Below are 18,295 nucleotides of genomic sequence, written 5' to 3' on the forward strand. Positions count from 1 at the left end.
CAACAAGATATTTTCTTCCATCTGAGGCGTATATCGAATTTGTTGGAAGGCTTGTTAGGACAAACGATACCAATTTTGGAGCAGATTTTGAAGTTGGGTTTGTTAATAATGGAATTATGGCACTATTCAAGAGTTTCACTTACATGATCGACGGAAAGGAGATCGAATCAATCACAAATAACGTTGATATAGCAACGACGATTATAGGATTAGCAAGATACTCTGATGATTTTACCAGATCGGCCGGTCCTAGCATGATGTTTGCGAAGGATAACTATGATCATCCTGGTAATAAACAATTTATCAAGAGACAACCAACTGATCGCCAAAATCCCGCTGTTCCCAATGCTGATGTTGAAGATATGATAATTGACATTAATCCCAATTACAACCTTGGATTTGCCACACGAAATAAAATGTTAAAAGACGCCGAACGAAGATTTTCCTGTGCAATTCCGTTATCTCATATTTTTGGATTTTGCAGACATTTTAGAAAAGTTATTTACGGAGCGAAGCATACGATAGTTTTTGTTCGAGATTCCAATGATGATAGAGCCATCTGGCGAGATGCAAGTGTAGATCCCCTTGATATCGGCAAAGTTGTCCTTGAAAGAATTACTTTATGGATGCCAGCAATAACACCGTCGATGATCATAGAAGAAAAATTATTGTCATTTATGAATCAAGGTGGAAAATCCATCATGTCCTGGTTGACAACGATGACCGACTCCCTCGATATTGATATTAACGGAATATTTACCTGGCGAATTGCTTCACAGCAGGGATCCTCCGCGCCAAGACATATCTTTGTTGCTCTCCAAAACATGAATAAATACGATCAAGAACATAGTCACATGATATTTGATCAATTCGGGGCAACAAACGTATCATTAAGAATAAATGGCCAACAGGAGCCATCCGAAGAAATAGCTATCAATTTTGAAAATTATTCCACGGCGCGCGCGTATCATCGATTATTAAGTTTTATGGGACGCGATCAAAATATTGATACCGGATTGCAAATATCACAACTAGATTTTAATACTTTCTATCCCATCTATTATTTTTCCTTGGAACATCTCGATTTGGTAAAGCAGTCGGTTGTTGATATTCATTTCAAAGCCAGAATTAACACAGGAGGAAATGCAAGAGCCATCGCAGTAATTCTCAGTGATAGAACAATGTTCCTGGAAGGCATCAGCGGTAGAATGAGAATTATCGACGCACCCGTAGAGAACATGTAACAAATTCCAAATTTAGATAAAGTGATTATTAATATGCCATACGATCACGTCAGCGTAACTCTGACCCCCGGTCAGGTGAAAAAGCTTCAATCAGCAACAACAGCGCGACGAGGTTTAAGTTTAACCTTAAAAAGTAATCAACTTCACGGTGGACCTAACAAACTATCGTTAACTAAAAATCAACACGGACATTTCACCAGAGCCAGATCAGCAAATACTGGTATTCGCCTGAATCTCTCAATAGGAGCAATCAGAGATATGATCAAAGTGGGTGGTATTTTTCCTTTATTCGCCGCTATTCCAGGATTAATAGCTGCAGCGGCCCCCATGATTGCAAAGGCAGTAGGATTAGGTGCACTTGGTGGGATGGGTACCGTATTAGGAAAAAAGATCGTTGGAGGAAGATATCGCAAAAAAAAGGGAGGGATATTCCCTCTTCTCCCTCTTCTCGCAAAATTGTTGCAGCCGCAACAAGGATCCGGCCTTTACCTAAGACGCCCCCCATACGGATCCGGTCTAAGTCGAGCCTACCAGCCTCAAATTTAGATTTAATTAGTGAAGCAAAAAAAAAGAAAATAAAATTTTTCAGAGGCGTATTTATGCGAGATCAACTACCAGATAAACCAAATCCCACCGAGACAGGAATAATAAATCTAGATAAAAATTCTGGTCCTGGAACTCACTGGGTTGCCTACGCGATTAATCCTCGCGAAATCATTTACTTCGACTCATACGGATTAGCACCACCAAATGAATTTATCAAATACGTGTCAAAACTAAAACTTCCGGTTTGGTATTCAACACTTCCAACACAAACATTAGCAGATCCACCAATATGCGGTCCAGAGTCAATTAACGTCCTTGATGCAATTTCAAAATCATCCAACTCTTATCGCAAAATTTTATTTGAATATACCGTAGATAAATATCATGGTTGACATTTACGGTAGATCTCTCTTCAGAAAAGAAAAAAAGGGAGCAGTCGACATCGATACATCAAAGTTTGCAACCAAGAGCGATATTAACAATCTTTTATCACTGTCAGAGGTGGATCCTGGCGAAGTTGCTGTATTTCAAAATGCAGAAGGGCGATTACAAACTAGCAACGTTAAAATAACTGATATAATTAAGCGAGACGAATACCGCGATCACATTAGTCAATTTACTCGCCAATCGGAGATGGTATTAAAATCTATTGCTGATATCGCCGATATTATAGCGAAGTTACCCCTGAAGGCCGATAAAGCATTACACGACGATCTTCAGGATAGAATGACAAAAAGACTTAACAGGCTAAATAATGACCTTAAAAAACTTGAGGATGCTTTAGCTAAATTTAGCAAAAAATTTGACGAGGATATAAAAACATCCAGCGATTCTTCCTCCGCCGCAAACGAACTAGCAAATAAAAAATCAGATCAAGCATCACATGACGATCTCAGCGAGAAAATAAAAAAAATCAACGAGGAAATTACTAATATTCTTGCTAAAATTAACGAAGTAAATATCTCGATGAGTCAGAAAATCGATAAAACATCAATCGACGATCTCAACAAAAAAATAAAAAAAATCAACGAGGAAATTACTAATATTCTTGCCAAAATTAACGAAGTAAATATCTCGATGGGTCAGAAACCATCGATCGACGATCTCAACAAAAAAATCAACGAGGAAATTATTAAACTCGGTAATGTTGTTGTTCCTGAATTTACCAGAGGGATTAACGCGATGCAAGGACAAATAAAATCCATCAACGATGAAATTAACGTGGTACGTGAATTAGCGCGTCAAAAGTTAGATACATCAACGTACGACGAAAAAATTCAAGATTTAAACACGAAACTTCTCGCTACAATAGCAAAAATTGATCAATCCGCCGATAAAACTGGTCACGCCACTGACGTAAAGCAATTAGGTAAGGAAATTATCGAAATAACCACAAAAATATCGTCAATGAACCTTGAAAGATTATCGCGAATTTCGATACCAAAGGAAGTAGAAACAAAAAATCTTACCTGTAGTGTGCCACTTGTGGTAGAGGTGCGAGAAGAGACACTGTGGACACCCGTGAATAACAATTTTAAATTTAACCCACCAATTAGCGGATATTATCGAATATTTGTTCAATCTTTGGCAAATTTTAAGGTAAAAAATATTCGTGGCATTTATGGAGAAAATTTTATTTGTATTATGCACAAAGGTTATGAGAATATATTTGTGTTAGAACCACCAGATAGAACCAAAATGGAGATTTATTATTTTGTAATTTTCGAATATTTATCAGGAGTGGCAGATGTTGGTTGATAATTTATAAACTGATTTATTTATAACAAATTAAATCGACTGGATAATTGTTATCGTAGATTAATAAATGACCGCATCGGATTACCGTTACAATCAGGCGAGATCATGGCAGGATTCGTTACGAAAACAACTTGACGATTATCAAACAAAAATAAATAAATACCAGCGCAAATTAGTTATCATTGATGTTGCAGTGTACGCGGTATCGGCCGTGGTCGCTGGTGCAGGAATAATTCTATCCGCGGTAACAATGATAGCGCCAATCGTAGCAACAATAATAATCTCGTCAACAACAGCAATCGCGGGTGTTCTTAATATCATCGCGAAAAAGATATCCTCGTGCGCAAATGAAAAGTTATCTTCGTACAAAAATAAACTTGCTAAGGTAAGTGACGCGTACTCGAAGTTATCATTGTTACTTTCTGAAAGTCTCAACGATGGTATTATATCCGATCTAGAATTTTCTTCAATGATTAGTATTTACTCGGAGATTGAACAAATGAATATTAATAATGTCCGAGTTAGCCCAGATCGTGACAAACACGACACCGCCAACAACAACGTTAATATCGCTAAGTTCAACGAAACCAGAGTTTAGCATTAATTTCTCAACACCAATTAGCGTTAACGAAATTGCATTAACACAATTGCGCGTCTACAATAGCTGGCCTAATGTTAGATCGAAATCATTTGGTAATTTGATGCCAAATAATTCACTTGTTTTTGCAAATAAGAATAAACCCGATGGAACACCCGATTGGATCGTCGTTGGTATACCAACCGGTAGTTACGAAATTGATCAGCTGAATAATGAGTTTACCACTAGAATATCAAATTTAACCGGCGATGCTAAACCGGGCATAAAGATATCTTCACATGATCCAACACTATCGTCAATGATAGAAGTGAAATCACCGTATATTGTTGATATTTACCAATCATCGATTAGGAATATATTAGGTTGGCCCGAGGTCGCACCTCTGATAAAACCAAAGAAATCGGATGTTATTATTCCAGGTTGGTATGATGAAACCCTTCCAGAACTACCGGAACCAAAAAAGGAAGATTTTACAACCGACGAAGGATGGTATGGAGATATCAAACACAAACCTTTGATCCACAGCGCCATCAATCTCATGAATAACCACAAAATTAACCTAGTAATATTCGCTTTCACTTTTATTAACGAAAGAATTCTCTCATGGCTGCCTCTTCCTAAAATCCCCCCAGATGTGAAAATCTTCGACGCTACCCACATTAACAGGATAATAGCCCCCATAGACGGTATCTTGGTAAGAAGAACACTAGACGAGTTTATTCAAGAGCACGAATTACAATTAAATTTATTACGCGGATCATTTCATGAATGCATCCTAAATAAATCTGGTTCATGTAGCGAAATTATAAAGCACGTGAAAATTTTAAATCAACTTGCGAATGATATTGAATATTATCATGATATGTTTATTCGGGCGATAGTCGACGATATATCAATTGCCGACTATGTTCTTCCTATTAGCAAATTCGAGTTGATCAAGAACTCGGGTGAGAAACAAAAATTCATGAGAGTATTTGAATTAACCGAGGAAACACTGCCAAAATTTAAATTTCCCAATTCTGATTTTGATGCGATGAGAAAATCCGTCACTGATACCATCGATGATTTATTTCCGAAATTACATTCCGCATGGACCAAAAAAGTACATTCAGAATTGATTCTTAAACACAATAACGATCCTGACAAAGGTGGACGGCACATATCGCCGGGTATCGTTAATATAACGGAAGTTATCGCGATTTATCTTCACGCGGATGTTGTCGAGGGTAGTTACAATGTTGATGCGTCAGAATCAAATCAAGCCCATCAGGGTTTTATTTTATATTCGTTTTCACCTAGCGCATCTCCTGGTTACTTGATAATCAAGGAGCCAATGAATCCGTTTTACCTGCGATGTCATAATCGGTTATTGACAAGAATAAATTTCAAATTAACGGATCAGAAAGGAAATTTACTTGATATACGCGGGGAAACTGTGAGTATCAATCTTTTGGTGAAATCGTGAGAATCTCTGACTTTTAAATCAGAGATTTTTAAATCTGTCCACGGGAAAAAATAGGCGAAAAAAATAAATAAAATCCAGGGAAATTTTCAAAATTAATTTTTTTTTTGTTTTGTGGAATTAGGAATCGGAAGATTCCCTAATTTTGTTTTCATCGACAAGTTTTTTCAACTGCCTGACACGCGAACTTGTAATTTTTCTTGATTCGTATGCGTCAGATAAAATCAATCTAGCATTCTCCACCAACATCGATAATTTAACGAAATCCTCAATACGATCATCGTTGACTGTAGCTAGTGATTGATACATCGCAATTTGGATTTTCTTTATTAATTTGTATTCGGACGGCAATGTGTATTTGTATTCGAGTTTTCCTTGAACAATCGTCTCGAATTCTGATCTGATTTTACTTGTATCTAGATCCGATGGAAGATTTATTTTTTTTCTCAAGTCATCGATAGCTTCGATGATATTGCTTATGATTTGTTCGTTCATTATATTAATTTTGTAATATTCAATTATTCTTCAAAATCTTCGTTATCTGAGTCTGGTATTATTTGGATGTAGGTGAATCTGATCCATGCGTCGGAATTATATGAAAATGTAGCATGAATTTTTCCTTCTGCTACTCGCCATACTGTGATGGAATTAATTTCATAATGTTTTGCAGCAGCATTCATTGATTCGAATGCAAGTTCTTCGCCTGTTTCCTGATTTATCGATTTGACAGATTTAGCGAATCGCGAACCACCTGTATTACCAAAGGCGCAATTTTGACTCTGGGTTACCGCTCGAAGGTTATTTAGTTTGTTATTGAGTTTATTTCCATCGATATGATCAATAACAAGTCCAATTTCTATTGGTCCTCGAAAACACTCGTAAATGAATCTGTGATTATAATATCTTGTTTTGGTTTTGTGGGAGGCGGTGAAGCTGAGATAACCCGAATTAACAACACTACCAATACAATTTTTTGTTTTGATGTGTCTGACATTACCATCGGCAGATGCCTCGTATCCAATGATTGTTGGATGTGATCTATATTCGTGTGTAGGAATCGTTGATTTTGAATCCATTATATAATATTTATATGTCTAAATCGAAATTTGCCTTGAATCTATTAATATAATCTTCTTCACATTTTATCACTGAGGAAGATCTTCTTTCATAATATCTCCGTAACTCACGATATTTTTTTCCTCCACAGGAGAAACATAAACGCGTTTTTCCTCGGGTGCCAACTTGACAAACTAAACATCGCTGTGGTCCTTTGCTGCCTCGTCGAATTGCATATATATGAGCGCCACAATATTCACCTCTGCAGGATTTGTCGCATGATTTTGTTGATCCGACTGTTATCCATGAACATTTATTCATTATATTTAAACATTTGTCTAAAATATAATAATGGATTTATTTGATCTTGATGAGGCAGAATTTATCATTCCTGAAGTTGATCGTGCGAAGAAGGAATTTTTCGATGATGGAGCGATTCATACCTGGTCAACTTGGAAAACTAACTTCGTTAATGCTACGATGAACCTAGAGCGAGCAAAGAAGATAATCGATCATATAAAAAACTCACATGAAGAAGAACGATTTATCTTTGGAATAAAATTTATCGCACAAATGCCTGATGATACTTGGATCATTCGCGATAAACGAGACCCAATACGCGGTGGTAAGAAAAATGTTGTTCTTGATAAGAATTCGAAACCAGGATTGTTATTGGGAATCGACGGTCCTTATTATGCTAGGGCGTATCCATCTAGTGCTGTTGTTTATGGAATTTATCGGCTGAATAATAATCCTGATGTAAAAAATCTACCTGCGATGAAAGAATCGCCGATGATAAATTGTGTTGCCGAGCGAGTTATCGAGCACATGAAAAATACCCGACGCGGATCTGGCTTGACTCAATTGAGGTTGGATAAAATTAACTCATGGGCGAAGACGGTTGTTAATGGTGCATCGATTGACGATGTTGCTGTGTTGAGCAAAAAACTTAAATTTCCTATTACGGTTAAAACACTATCGGGCGAAATATTATATTCATCACCGTATAGTTCTCGAGGAACACCAATCGAAATTGTTGATCATAATTCGCACGCGTGGTCACAGTCGGTAATGATGTTCCCGAGGGATCGTTCTGTTAAATTTTATCCCGTAGATTCCGGGAAAGACAATTCCGATGCAATGTTTAGGTATATCAAAATATTAGCCGCGTCCGATCCAATATCGGTTTGGTTATTTTCGAGCGAAGAAAAATATGATCAATTTATCTTGCCGCGCGGAGATATTTACCGTGATGAAATATTACATAAATCGATGAAAAATATCGCGGTGAAATATTCGTCAAATCCTGATCAGTTATTAACGAACTGCTTTACTGTTCCATCTGTTACTGCTCATGCTGCTAGAGAGAGAAACTCGTGGAAACCTACAAGGAACGAATTTCTCACTGATATTCAACTTAGCTGTATCGAATACGGCCATGGAGGATTGTGGAATACCAAATATTATTTCGAAGATATGATCTCCGTTGACATGAGCGCATGCTATCCTGGAAGTTTCCTCGGATATGGCGATTGTGCTGATTATTTTGCTAAATTTGGTCATCCAACCAGCGATATGACAAGGGTATCGATTAACGGACCGTTACCTGATTTTGTCATGACAGGATTTGCTCATGTTACTTCATTCGAGTTTGCTGAAAACTTACATAAAATCTGCTATATTTGGTTTGGTCGGCATTTATCTCAACGCAGATGGGTCCCTATAGTGCTGTTGAGGTATATGCTGGATTCGTCGATGTTAATATCGTTGACGGTAAGTGAAGCGATTATATCGTATAGGAAACAAACTGAAGTGTGGTTACCCACGGATTGTGAAAATGCGAAAGATATCGGAAGAAAAATAATTGGTAAATTTACTCAAGGAGGATCAGTTGATCATAAACACCGACACGCTAGGTTATTTATCAATGATGCCGAGATGGATTTTATTATCGCCGATACCGTATCGCGTGGAATATTTTGTAACAGAGAGAATATTATCATTGATGGAGAAAAGTTGGGTACCGTGATTAGTTATCTCGATGGAGAATCAGCGCAATATACTCATTTAAGATCATCGATGCTAGCTTATGTGAGTATTAATTTGCTGTCGATGATAAATAAATTTTCTGATATCGCGGTAAGAGTTGCAACGGATTCATTTTATATCGATAAGAAATTTCAACACAGGCTGGAAAATTTAATCACTGATGGTTCTTGGGGAACTTGGAGAATAAAAAACGAGGATATTCTAGATTATTGCGAAGACGCTGATGTGGAAGATTGCGATAAGTTTCATAAGGATAAATGCGATGAAGTATCAACGGCCGCATCTGCATTTGATCCGATTTCACGAAGTAAATTTGTCTACATGAACGGTCCTGGCGGTAGTGGTAAAACAACACGAGCAATAAACTTATTTTCAAACTCTGATATGATCGTGTTGACTCCAACTCACAGATTAGCGAGAGAAATAAGACAACGCGGCGTTAATTCTTGTACGTATCATAGTTATTTCAAGTACAGCGGTGGATTGTGGGATTCGGCTCGCATGGGAAACAAATATATCAATAAAATTATAATATTTGATGAAATTTGTACGGTAAGTCTTGTCACGTTAAAATCGTTCCTGGGTTGGCTGGAAGAAAAAAACACCGCAGTAATAATGTGCGGAGATCACGGCCAACCAGATCCTATTGATGGTGAATCTCCTCACGAGTGGCTTAGGAACTTTGTGGATTATTATGAAGAGATTGATGCTGATTATAGATCTAATGATATTTTACTGACCAAGTTTAAAAAAATGATTCGATTACAACCTAATAAATTTCAATGCGATGTAATGAGAAAAATAATCGACGAGACTTCGATGGATAATTTTCTAAATTTGTGGCGTCCAGATCATCTGATTGTTGCTAGCAGAAAAATTGTTCGCGATGCTATTCAGGAAATGTTATTCAAACTTCATTGTGAGAAATTTCCAACATTGCAGGTACCGTTGTGCTACAGGCCCGCTGATACCAGGAAACAAAATATTAATGTTATTTTGCCATGCGGAGAAGAAAAAATAATGGTTTTGAATGATATTATTTTCGTTGATATTAATCTTGTCAATGATGCGATAAACGCGGAAAGATCTCCATGGAAACTCGGATACGCAGCAACGATACATTCATCGCAGGGATTAACAGTAGATGGCCAGGTCTGGATAGTCGATGATAGAATTTCCTGGTCGAATTTAGTTTATCTAGCAGTTTCTCGAGTAAGAAAATTATCTCAGTTAGGTAGAATTAAATTTCACATTAACGACGACGGTGGTAATTGAGTATCCTTCGGTATTATTTGTAATTCCTCTTTGGTAAATCCTCGTTGTGGTGCTGGCGAATCTAGAAAATAAATTGCTGGTCTTCCTGATGATCTTGTTACAGCTGATATTTTATGTGTCGTAACACTCCAAGTTGGATCAGTTGCTCTTTTTCTGCCACCCTCGGCTTCCCCCTCCTTATATAAATATCTTACAATAACACTACCTAGCACAGGCGGAATTGTGGAACTTCGCTTTAGTGGTATATTTAGTTTTGTAATTGCAGTTGCGGGCTTCATTGATATTGTTCGTGTTACTTCGTTATTTAGTGCGTTAATCACGTGAGGTAATCTTGTTACCCAATCGTGAGATCGTTTATCTTGGATAAATTCTCTCGCGTACTGATATCCGAATAATCGTTCTGCAAGAGTTTTATTGAATCTTTCAACGATAGCTTGATTGTGATGAACACCTACAATACCGCGACGGATTTTAACATTATTCTTTTTCATCAGTGAAGTAACCGCGCCAAGAAATTCTCGACCTGGATCAACCTGGAGAAGCTTCGGCCATGTTAATGGAGATCGTGAATAAATTTCGCTAAACGCCTTAGCAATCTCTGTTGCTGTTTTATTCGATAACGGTTCCGCTTCCTTGTATCTGCTAGCGATATCAACAACCGTCAACACGTATTTATATGTGACTCCGTCGACGGTATCGTAAGGAAGAAACATTAAATCAGCCTGATGGACTTCATTAGGGACGCTGACAGAGAAACTCGCATATGATATTTTCTTAGGCGGAGGAAGATAAATTTGCCAAACTGCTTGTCTCGATAACCACGATTCAGCGACAAATTGCTTTACTTTTGCTGCCTTGGCAAGTTTGGCTATTGCTGATTTTCCTCGCCAAAATCCTCGCGGAGAATAATATATTTGCTCCATTATAAATTACCAGCACCTAGTACTAATTTACCTTTCATTGCTCCTTTTATTAACCAAGTTGCCAATTTCTCTTTGAAATTTTTATCAGGAATAGCATCTATTGCGTGAATTAATTTAATATCAGCGAGATGTCTTTGTTGTAAATCTCCGCTGCGATATGCAAGATCGTGATAGTAGCATGCGTTATCGATAGCGTTTACTGGATCCTCGCCAGGATTTGGTTGATTATTATCGTTAAGTCTTATATCTAGCCTTGTACCAGGTCCGCAGTAATTATATCCTGGTAGATGCTTCTCTCCGGGATATTTCGCCCAGGGAGCTCCAGGCAGATTTGTTAAGGAGGCAGCGATGTCTCCTCCGGTTCTACTTTTTTTTTTACAAATCTAAATTTACTTGTTCCACAAACCGCGCATTCTCCCTTAATTGCATTCCTGTTGTTGCGTGTAACGACTTCGATTGGATTTAGCGTGGCAGTTCGAGTGCGACACTTAACACAATATGAATCCATAATATTCTAATAACATGAATGTAATTGATTTTTCAGCCACGAAAAAACGCGAGCAAGTAAAACACACCGCGGCATTACCAAATTCGATAAGAATGATAATCATTGGACCGTCGGGATCTGGAAAGACACAATTGTTATTGAATTTGATAATGCGATGGCTAAAATGGGATAAATTGTATTTGGTTGCGCCATCTGTTGATGATCAAAGATGTTATCAAGTACTGAAGGAATTTAGCGATAATACTGAAGAAGGAACAATAGAATTTATAACGGATATCAATGAAGCTCCATCGGTAGAAAATTTAGATGGCGATGTTAATAATCTTGTTGTTTTCGATGATGTAATGCTGGATAAGCAAACTAACCCAGCTAGGATATTTTCGCGTGGCCGACACAAGAATACCGATGTGATTTACGTGACACAGCGATATACGCAAATTCCAAAGGTTATTAGAGACAATTGTAATATCTTATCAATGTTCAATGGCGTTGATACTCACACGCTAAGAAACATTCATCAGACTTGGTGCAACGGCGATATGGATATAAATAAATTCAAAAATTTCTTCAGTCACGCTCAGACAACACCACACGGTTTTGTCACGATTAATCTTCATGATCCTCGTAGTAGGTATCGAGTCGGTCTTGATCAGATTTACTCATAAATTTGCAGCCTTTCCCTTGCAAACTTCATCGACACCCGATCATTTTTCCACCCCCCCCCCGAAAAATCATATTTTTTCTATTGTCCAGAATGACATAATTCGCACACAAAAATTGCATTAGGGGTCGAATTTACGCAAATTAGTTTTTCTGGAAAGGTTTATTTCTGTTTTCTGAGGTTTCTGCAGAAAATGTTCTCATAGAAGGTTTTTCTTTGTTGGAACGGTCTGGTCTGTAGAACTTCCCTGCTGCTAATATATACAATAATGAATACTCTAGAAATAGGTCGTCCACAATAACGTGATGCAAATATTTCATGGCAAATTAGTACTGTAATAATTTCTAATCCTATTATTTTTTTAATTTTATCAACTATTTCCTCTGTGTGTGCGAGTGTTTTCCATATAGTGTTCTCCATATAAATTGTATATCAACGATTGTATGCAGGTTGCTACAGTATTAGCAATTATGTTTTCCTATCATACATTTGCAAGAATGGGCTCTTTCAAACTAAACGATAGTTTGTAAAACTTGAGTGAAGTTTCATTTCGAAAGAAAAATATCAGTGCAATGATTTTACAGTTCACAAAGGCTTGAAAATAAATGATCAATTGAAGATGTTTTTGTTTTGTTTATGTACTTATCTTATTTTCAGCAACAATTGATTTATGTTCATTTTAGAACGTTGTGCTTCAACAAAATATAAGCTTCTAAATGAAATAAATTAACAGCTGCATGTATCGTTATTAAATACTAATTCAAAATATAATATATTTTAACACGAGTTGTAAATATGTGTGTAGTTTCAGATTTTCATGCATATTATGTTTTATGACAAATTAACTCGTTAAACAATGAATAAGCACTGAATATTTTTTCTGGACCAATTTCCTCAAAATATTAACGGTACCTATGCTAAAGTCAAAATTCAACCTGCCAACGTGCGTTCAATCGTTTCCTTTGTAAAGTTATTTCAGTATAGTTACTATCAATAGATATATAGGTATGCGTTATTAAAGTGTCGGAGACAGTATCAGCATAAATATATTTGGTCAACTGATATACTTACGCTTTGAAATCAAGTCTGAAATTACATTTGAAATAAGTCATCACAATTTTGACTTGCGCAAACATATGCAAAGCAGATGTATTATGCAACGTCAGGCACGTTCTTCTACAGTCGATTTGCTAGAGAAAGCTATAGTTCATTTGCCAAAGATATGCACAAGGAAAAGTTGCTTAAGAAAGAAGATATTTATTTCAATATACTAGTCGTTTATTAAAATATGCGATTTTTTCAACTTGGTATATATATATATATATATATATATATATATATATATATATATATATATATATATATATATATATATATATATATATATATATATATATATATATATATATATATATATATATATATATTAAAATACACAGGGTGTCTTAAAATGGAATATGAAATAATAATCAAATTAAATATTATTCATATACGTCTGAGCGATCTGTTACCTTTTATAGGATCTTCGTAATAACAAATGCAAGTGACAAAAGTATTGCATAATGTGTATTCAGTGGTCAACTTCCTCATCAGTCAATCGATTCAGTTCAATATGTTAATGGACTATGCTAGTTTAGGTTAGCATTATGGTCTAAACATTGCTGCGAATCAACTTTTCATGCAATGACGTTTACACTATTAATGATAATATCATGTCAATCATTATTTTTAATTTGATAAGTATGCCAATCGATGTTCCAACAATCCACCACTTGAAATTCCTCCACAATCTGAAAATGTTTCCATACTTGTCTCAAATAATTTAAGGCATTCAATATTAGTCTATATTTTATATTATGTCTTTGTAGTGTTCCTTCACCAAGATGAAATCATTTCTGATCTCCGTTGCTTCTTGAATTCTTTGTGTTGCCATTTACTCGTCTCATTTTGCAGATACCGTTTATAATGAGAACATTTATAAGAAAGTATTCTATCTATAAAGTCTATATGTAACATGTACTGATTGTACCAGCTTCGTAACATCGTATGTGGTTTTTGTTGGTATCTGAGCCATTGTAAACCGCAATAATAAACTGTAATAAACTCGCAGCCACACGAGTCGATCTATAGCGTGCGTGATTCACCAGCAGTGACACGTGTAGCAAATGTCACGCAGAATTCCAGTTTCTTTGATGAGATCCTCAAGGTAACACTTTCGGTTGTATTTACAAAACTCATTATCAGCGTTTTATTAATGAAGCTCGTAGTATGCATTACTGATACCTTCAAAGACTTCATGCATCAATGAGTGATATTGTTTTCCCAAGATGTTAGTGTTAGGCAATCACTGATAGCTCAAAAAGACCTCACTGATGACGTCTGTTGCATTATTGCTCGCACGAATTGATCCAGCAAGGTGTTTCCAATCGGTCTGTGGTAACCTTAGGGTCACAAGGTTTTTCCGGGGTGGGTGTTGATGGTCCTTGGGGTACGTGTACTGCGCCTTTTTGTTCTTCCAGATATCACATTATTTTATATTGATGCTGTTGCATTTGTTGCAGTTGTTTCACTGCCGCGCATTCAAATTTGTGGTCCAGGTCTCTAGGTTGTTGTGGTGGTTATAATTGCATCAGTGGTTGAGGAACTCTCACGTCCATAAATCATGGCAATAACGTTTCACCTGATTCGGGTCCTTTATGTATAAGTGAATTAAGCTTTCCCTCAAAAGTGATCCACAGGTTACCAGCAGCGTGTTTCCGTCCAGGAAACTCCCATTTTGGTTTATTTTTTATCCATGTATGTATAGTATGTCTTTGATGAAAAGGTGCTGGGTCCGCAAAGAGCGACATATACAGTATTTTTATTATCGCCTCACAATCAGTTTCGTTAAAGAATTGAATCGTGTCAGAAATAGTGAATTGTATTTAGGCGGAACTGGTGCTATCCTATCATCGTCTGGCTAATGTCTTCATCGAGCACATGCTAATCGATTTATCATTATGTCCTTATTATGTGCATGCAAACACATATAACATATTTTGTGCCTCCTTGATAAATTAGTATGTTACATTCAGACGAAACAACGATTTAAGTTTACCTGCTAAAGTCTATACATGTCATTCCTCGGGACGAACGACGTCATTTTTAGAGACCTTTATGCATTCCTTAAACATATTATTAGCATGGAGAGTCGCTTGTATATTTTTCACCAAGATACACAGTACAAGACGCAGAAGGCCACACTTGCAGTGATGATGCTTAGTACACGTGAAGCCGGTATAGTTTGCCTAGATATTAGAAGAATGCCTGGCATATCTCGACATCATGTGTATTTTGACTGGTATGAACTTGTTCCACCAGTTGAAGTTGTTAATTTTTTAACTGGACACGGTAAACAACTGTTTTTTTCTTCGACTCTTTAATTGCACATTTTTTTACTGGTTCACTGTGCAGTCGCCTTGTTGTTTAAACGTTTCAACCGCTGGCGGGAAGCAAGCTTACTCACACCATCCCTGCAAGAACGTATTGTTTGACAGCAAAGTATGGTAAATATTATTCAAAATGTATATTAACATTTATGGACGTTACTCGGTCCGACGACACGGCGTTGATTTAAATTTTAACAAGTTTGCCACCAAATGGGATTCGTCTGAGTTTATAAAGATCTTAACCCATGTGAGCTGGTAAGTTTTCAAGATCAACCTGGTATAATATAAACCTATAATGTTGATATTTAAAATAATATTGTCAAATTAAATATCACTTCGCAAATAACCAGGCTAAAATCATTGCAATGGTGGAATCAGGGACAATATGGCGTGTCGGTTGCGTTTATCAAACTGTATATGGCTGTTGGAGAGGTTGCAGTAAAACAACACATGGATGCAAAGATCGCAGAGTTGCCCGAGCCACCTTCAGTAGTTGGCTTATTTACATCATACTTAAAACTGTTGACGAGCTAGAAAAGGAAACAACGAATGATAGAATAAAAAATTTTCGAATTGTTTTGATACCGCGAATCGTCTTGATAAATCTGATTCCTATATTTTAACTGTGCTTGAGTCTGGATCGTCTAATTGTATCGTGTCCGATTATTATAGTGGATGGAGTCGTTGATAAATAGGCAGACTGGTCCTTGAATAATAATTCCTAACGAACCTGCAATAGTACTTCCAAAATCCCTCGCATTTACAACAGCAATATTATTGACGGATAAAGATGATATTTGATTTGAATCATTGCACGCTTATTCACACGGTTTATTAGATGTCTCTGGTGTTTCGTTTGTGTCTAAAGTTTAGATCTATTATAAGTGATGGATTCTGACCGTAGTGATGAGATTGACTAATTTTATAATGGCGTGTTATATCAACTGACATTGGTGATGATTTTATTCCACTTGTCGACGAATATCTGCGTCATAGTGTTGTTACAATGCCCTATGTATAGACTAAAATATAATGATGTTAAGCACCAAAAAAACCCAAACAACAACAACAAAACATCAATGGGACGATCCTGTCGTATCCAATACTAACTCGATGCCAACTTGGAATCATCACCAGGCTCTGATAGCCTCGGCGAAGTGAAATGCATAACTTTTTTTCCTACCCAGGATAAGTTCAAAAATGAATATTTTACACCAATATTGACTCAGCTGAGACGAAAGATCTCGAAAACTTATTAGCGATGACGCAGGTCTCCGTGTAACACTTATTGGACGACGAGGAGAACGACCATTTAATACACCAGACACAGGGGCAACGAGCATATTCTTAAACGAAAAGGCCGCCAGGCCTTCGTAGATTAGAATGTTGACAATTTAAATATTCTTCAATGATTGTGCATAATTGTATTATAGTTGTACCCCATATTGATAAATAGAGATATGAGAACAATACTCGCTCCGAGAACCATATTTGATAACAAAATGGGTAACTAATTAAACTCAGGTTGGACAATCCATGAGAGGAACTGGGCGTTATGTATTTAAGAACGTAACCCAAACCGTCCTTTTAACCATCTAGTGCTCTCCTTCACTCAACCAATGCAACAAAAGAGAACAAAAACACATGTGAAAAGTTTATGACTAAGTCATACGAGCAGAGACCAAATGTAATCGAGAAAGAGTACAATAATGCTATGGATGAAGGGGAAGTTAAGTGTTATCTAGATGAAGTAAGTAAACGCTGATAATCAGACATCGAATACAAGAAATGTGACTCAAATATTTGTGCAACTATATTAATTTGTGCAACTATATTAAAGACCTCATCAGGAACGCCATTAAGTAAAACGCATCCTAACTGAAACGTATCTATAACATGATACCGTTTGAAATAATAAGATGAAAACCAGTCTTAGAGAAACTGTTATAAAAACATTAGGGAACACTTTACGTTAGTTTAAAAAATTAAACAAAAGTTTAAATAACAGGCAGTAACACAATATATTACAACCACAACGACTGTAATGACAAGTAATTGCATTGTCCACAGGAACTGAGTAAAGTAACGTTTCTTCATATTCTACCCAACCCATTCCATCACCACGTGGTAGCAAATCACCGCCCTATCTCCTTACTCCAAATATAATTCTGCTCTTCCTCCCTAAGCTTCAGTCTGTATCTGCCATTTCAGTTGAATCGTAGCGTCCATAAAACGTCCTGTTTTCTTTAAAACATACTACATGTGTTTCATCTACATTACTATCCAATGACACGCCAATAGTTCAGAAAAATATAGCAATTTACTCACACAGACTTCTCCAATTCACATCTGCAAAGAAAATGATACATACATATTTGTATTGGAAGAGAATATAATACATCATTCATAAAGTTTTACCGTTATGAAAGCGAGTCTATACAAAACATTTTGCTCGTGGAATTTTAAAAGAACTACCATTGTTACCATATTTGGATTATTCTTGATATATGTCATTTCTACAAAGCCTAATTTTGATATTACGAATAAGTATTAATGATAAGTTACATATTTGTATTTTCCTCGCAGTGGTACAGACATTTTGTATCTCATATCATTGTTGTATGTCCCCCAAAATTTTCTGCATTATGACGATGCTCTTTATTCATATATATCAAACTGTTCAACATTAAATATATAAATTATTATATGTTATATACTGCACACAGCAGACTTATAATTACATGACATAACTTTGGCCAACAGCTGCCCTAGGGAAATAATTGACGA

The 18,295-nt window shown here is 36.5% G+C and overlaps 1 protein-coding gene across 2 annotated transcripts in view; it reads right to left on the reverse strand.

Moving 5' to 3' along the window:
- The window catches only part of LOC149799877 (uncharacterized), a 203,721-nt gene that overhangs the window by 29,678 nt on the left and 155,748 nt on the right, over positions 1 to 18,295 (reverse strand). For both annotated transcript variants that reach the window (XM_089959317.1, XM_089959316.1), the window contains 2 exons: positions 17,837 to 17,857; positions 13,152 to 13,166 (listed from right to left, as the gene is read on the reverse strand). In XM_089959317.1, the coding sequence (XP_089815443.1) occupies positions 13,152 to 13,166; positions 17,837 to 17,857 (36 nt within the window). The remainder of the gene's footprint in view (positions 1 to 13,151; positions 13,167 to 17,836; positions 17,858 to 18,295) is intronic.

The sequence above is a fragment of the Sinohyriopsis cumingii genome, chromosome 5, assembly GCF_028554795.1.
Source record: "Sinohyriopsis cumingii isolate HCF-2022 chromosome 5, ASM2855479v2, whole genome shotgun sequence".
Taxonomy (NCBI): Eukaryota; Metazoa; Mollusca; class Bivalvia; order Unionida; family Unionidae; genus Sinohyriopsis; species Sinohyriopsis cumingii.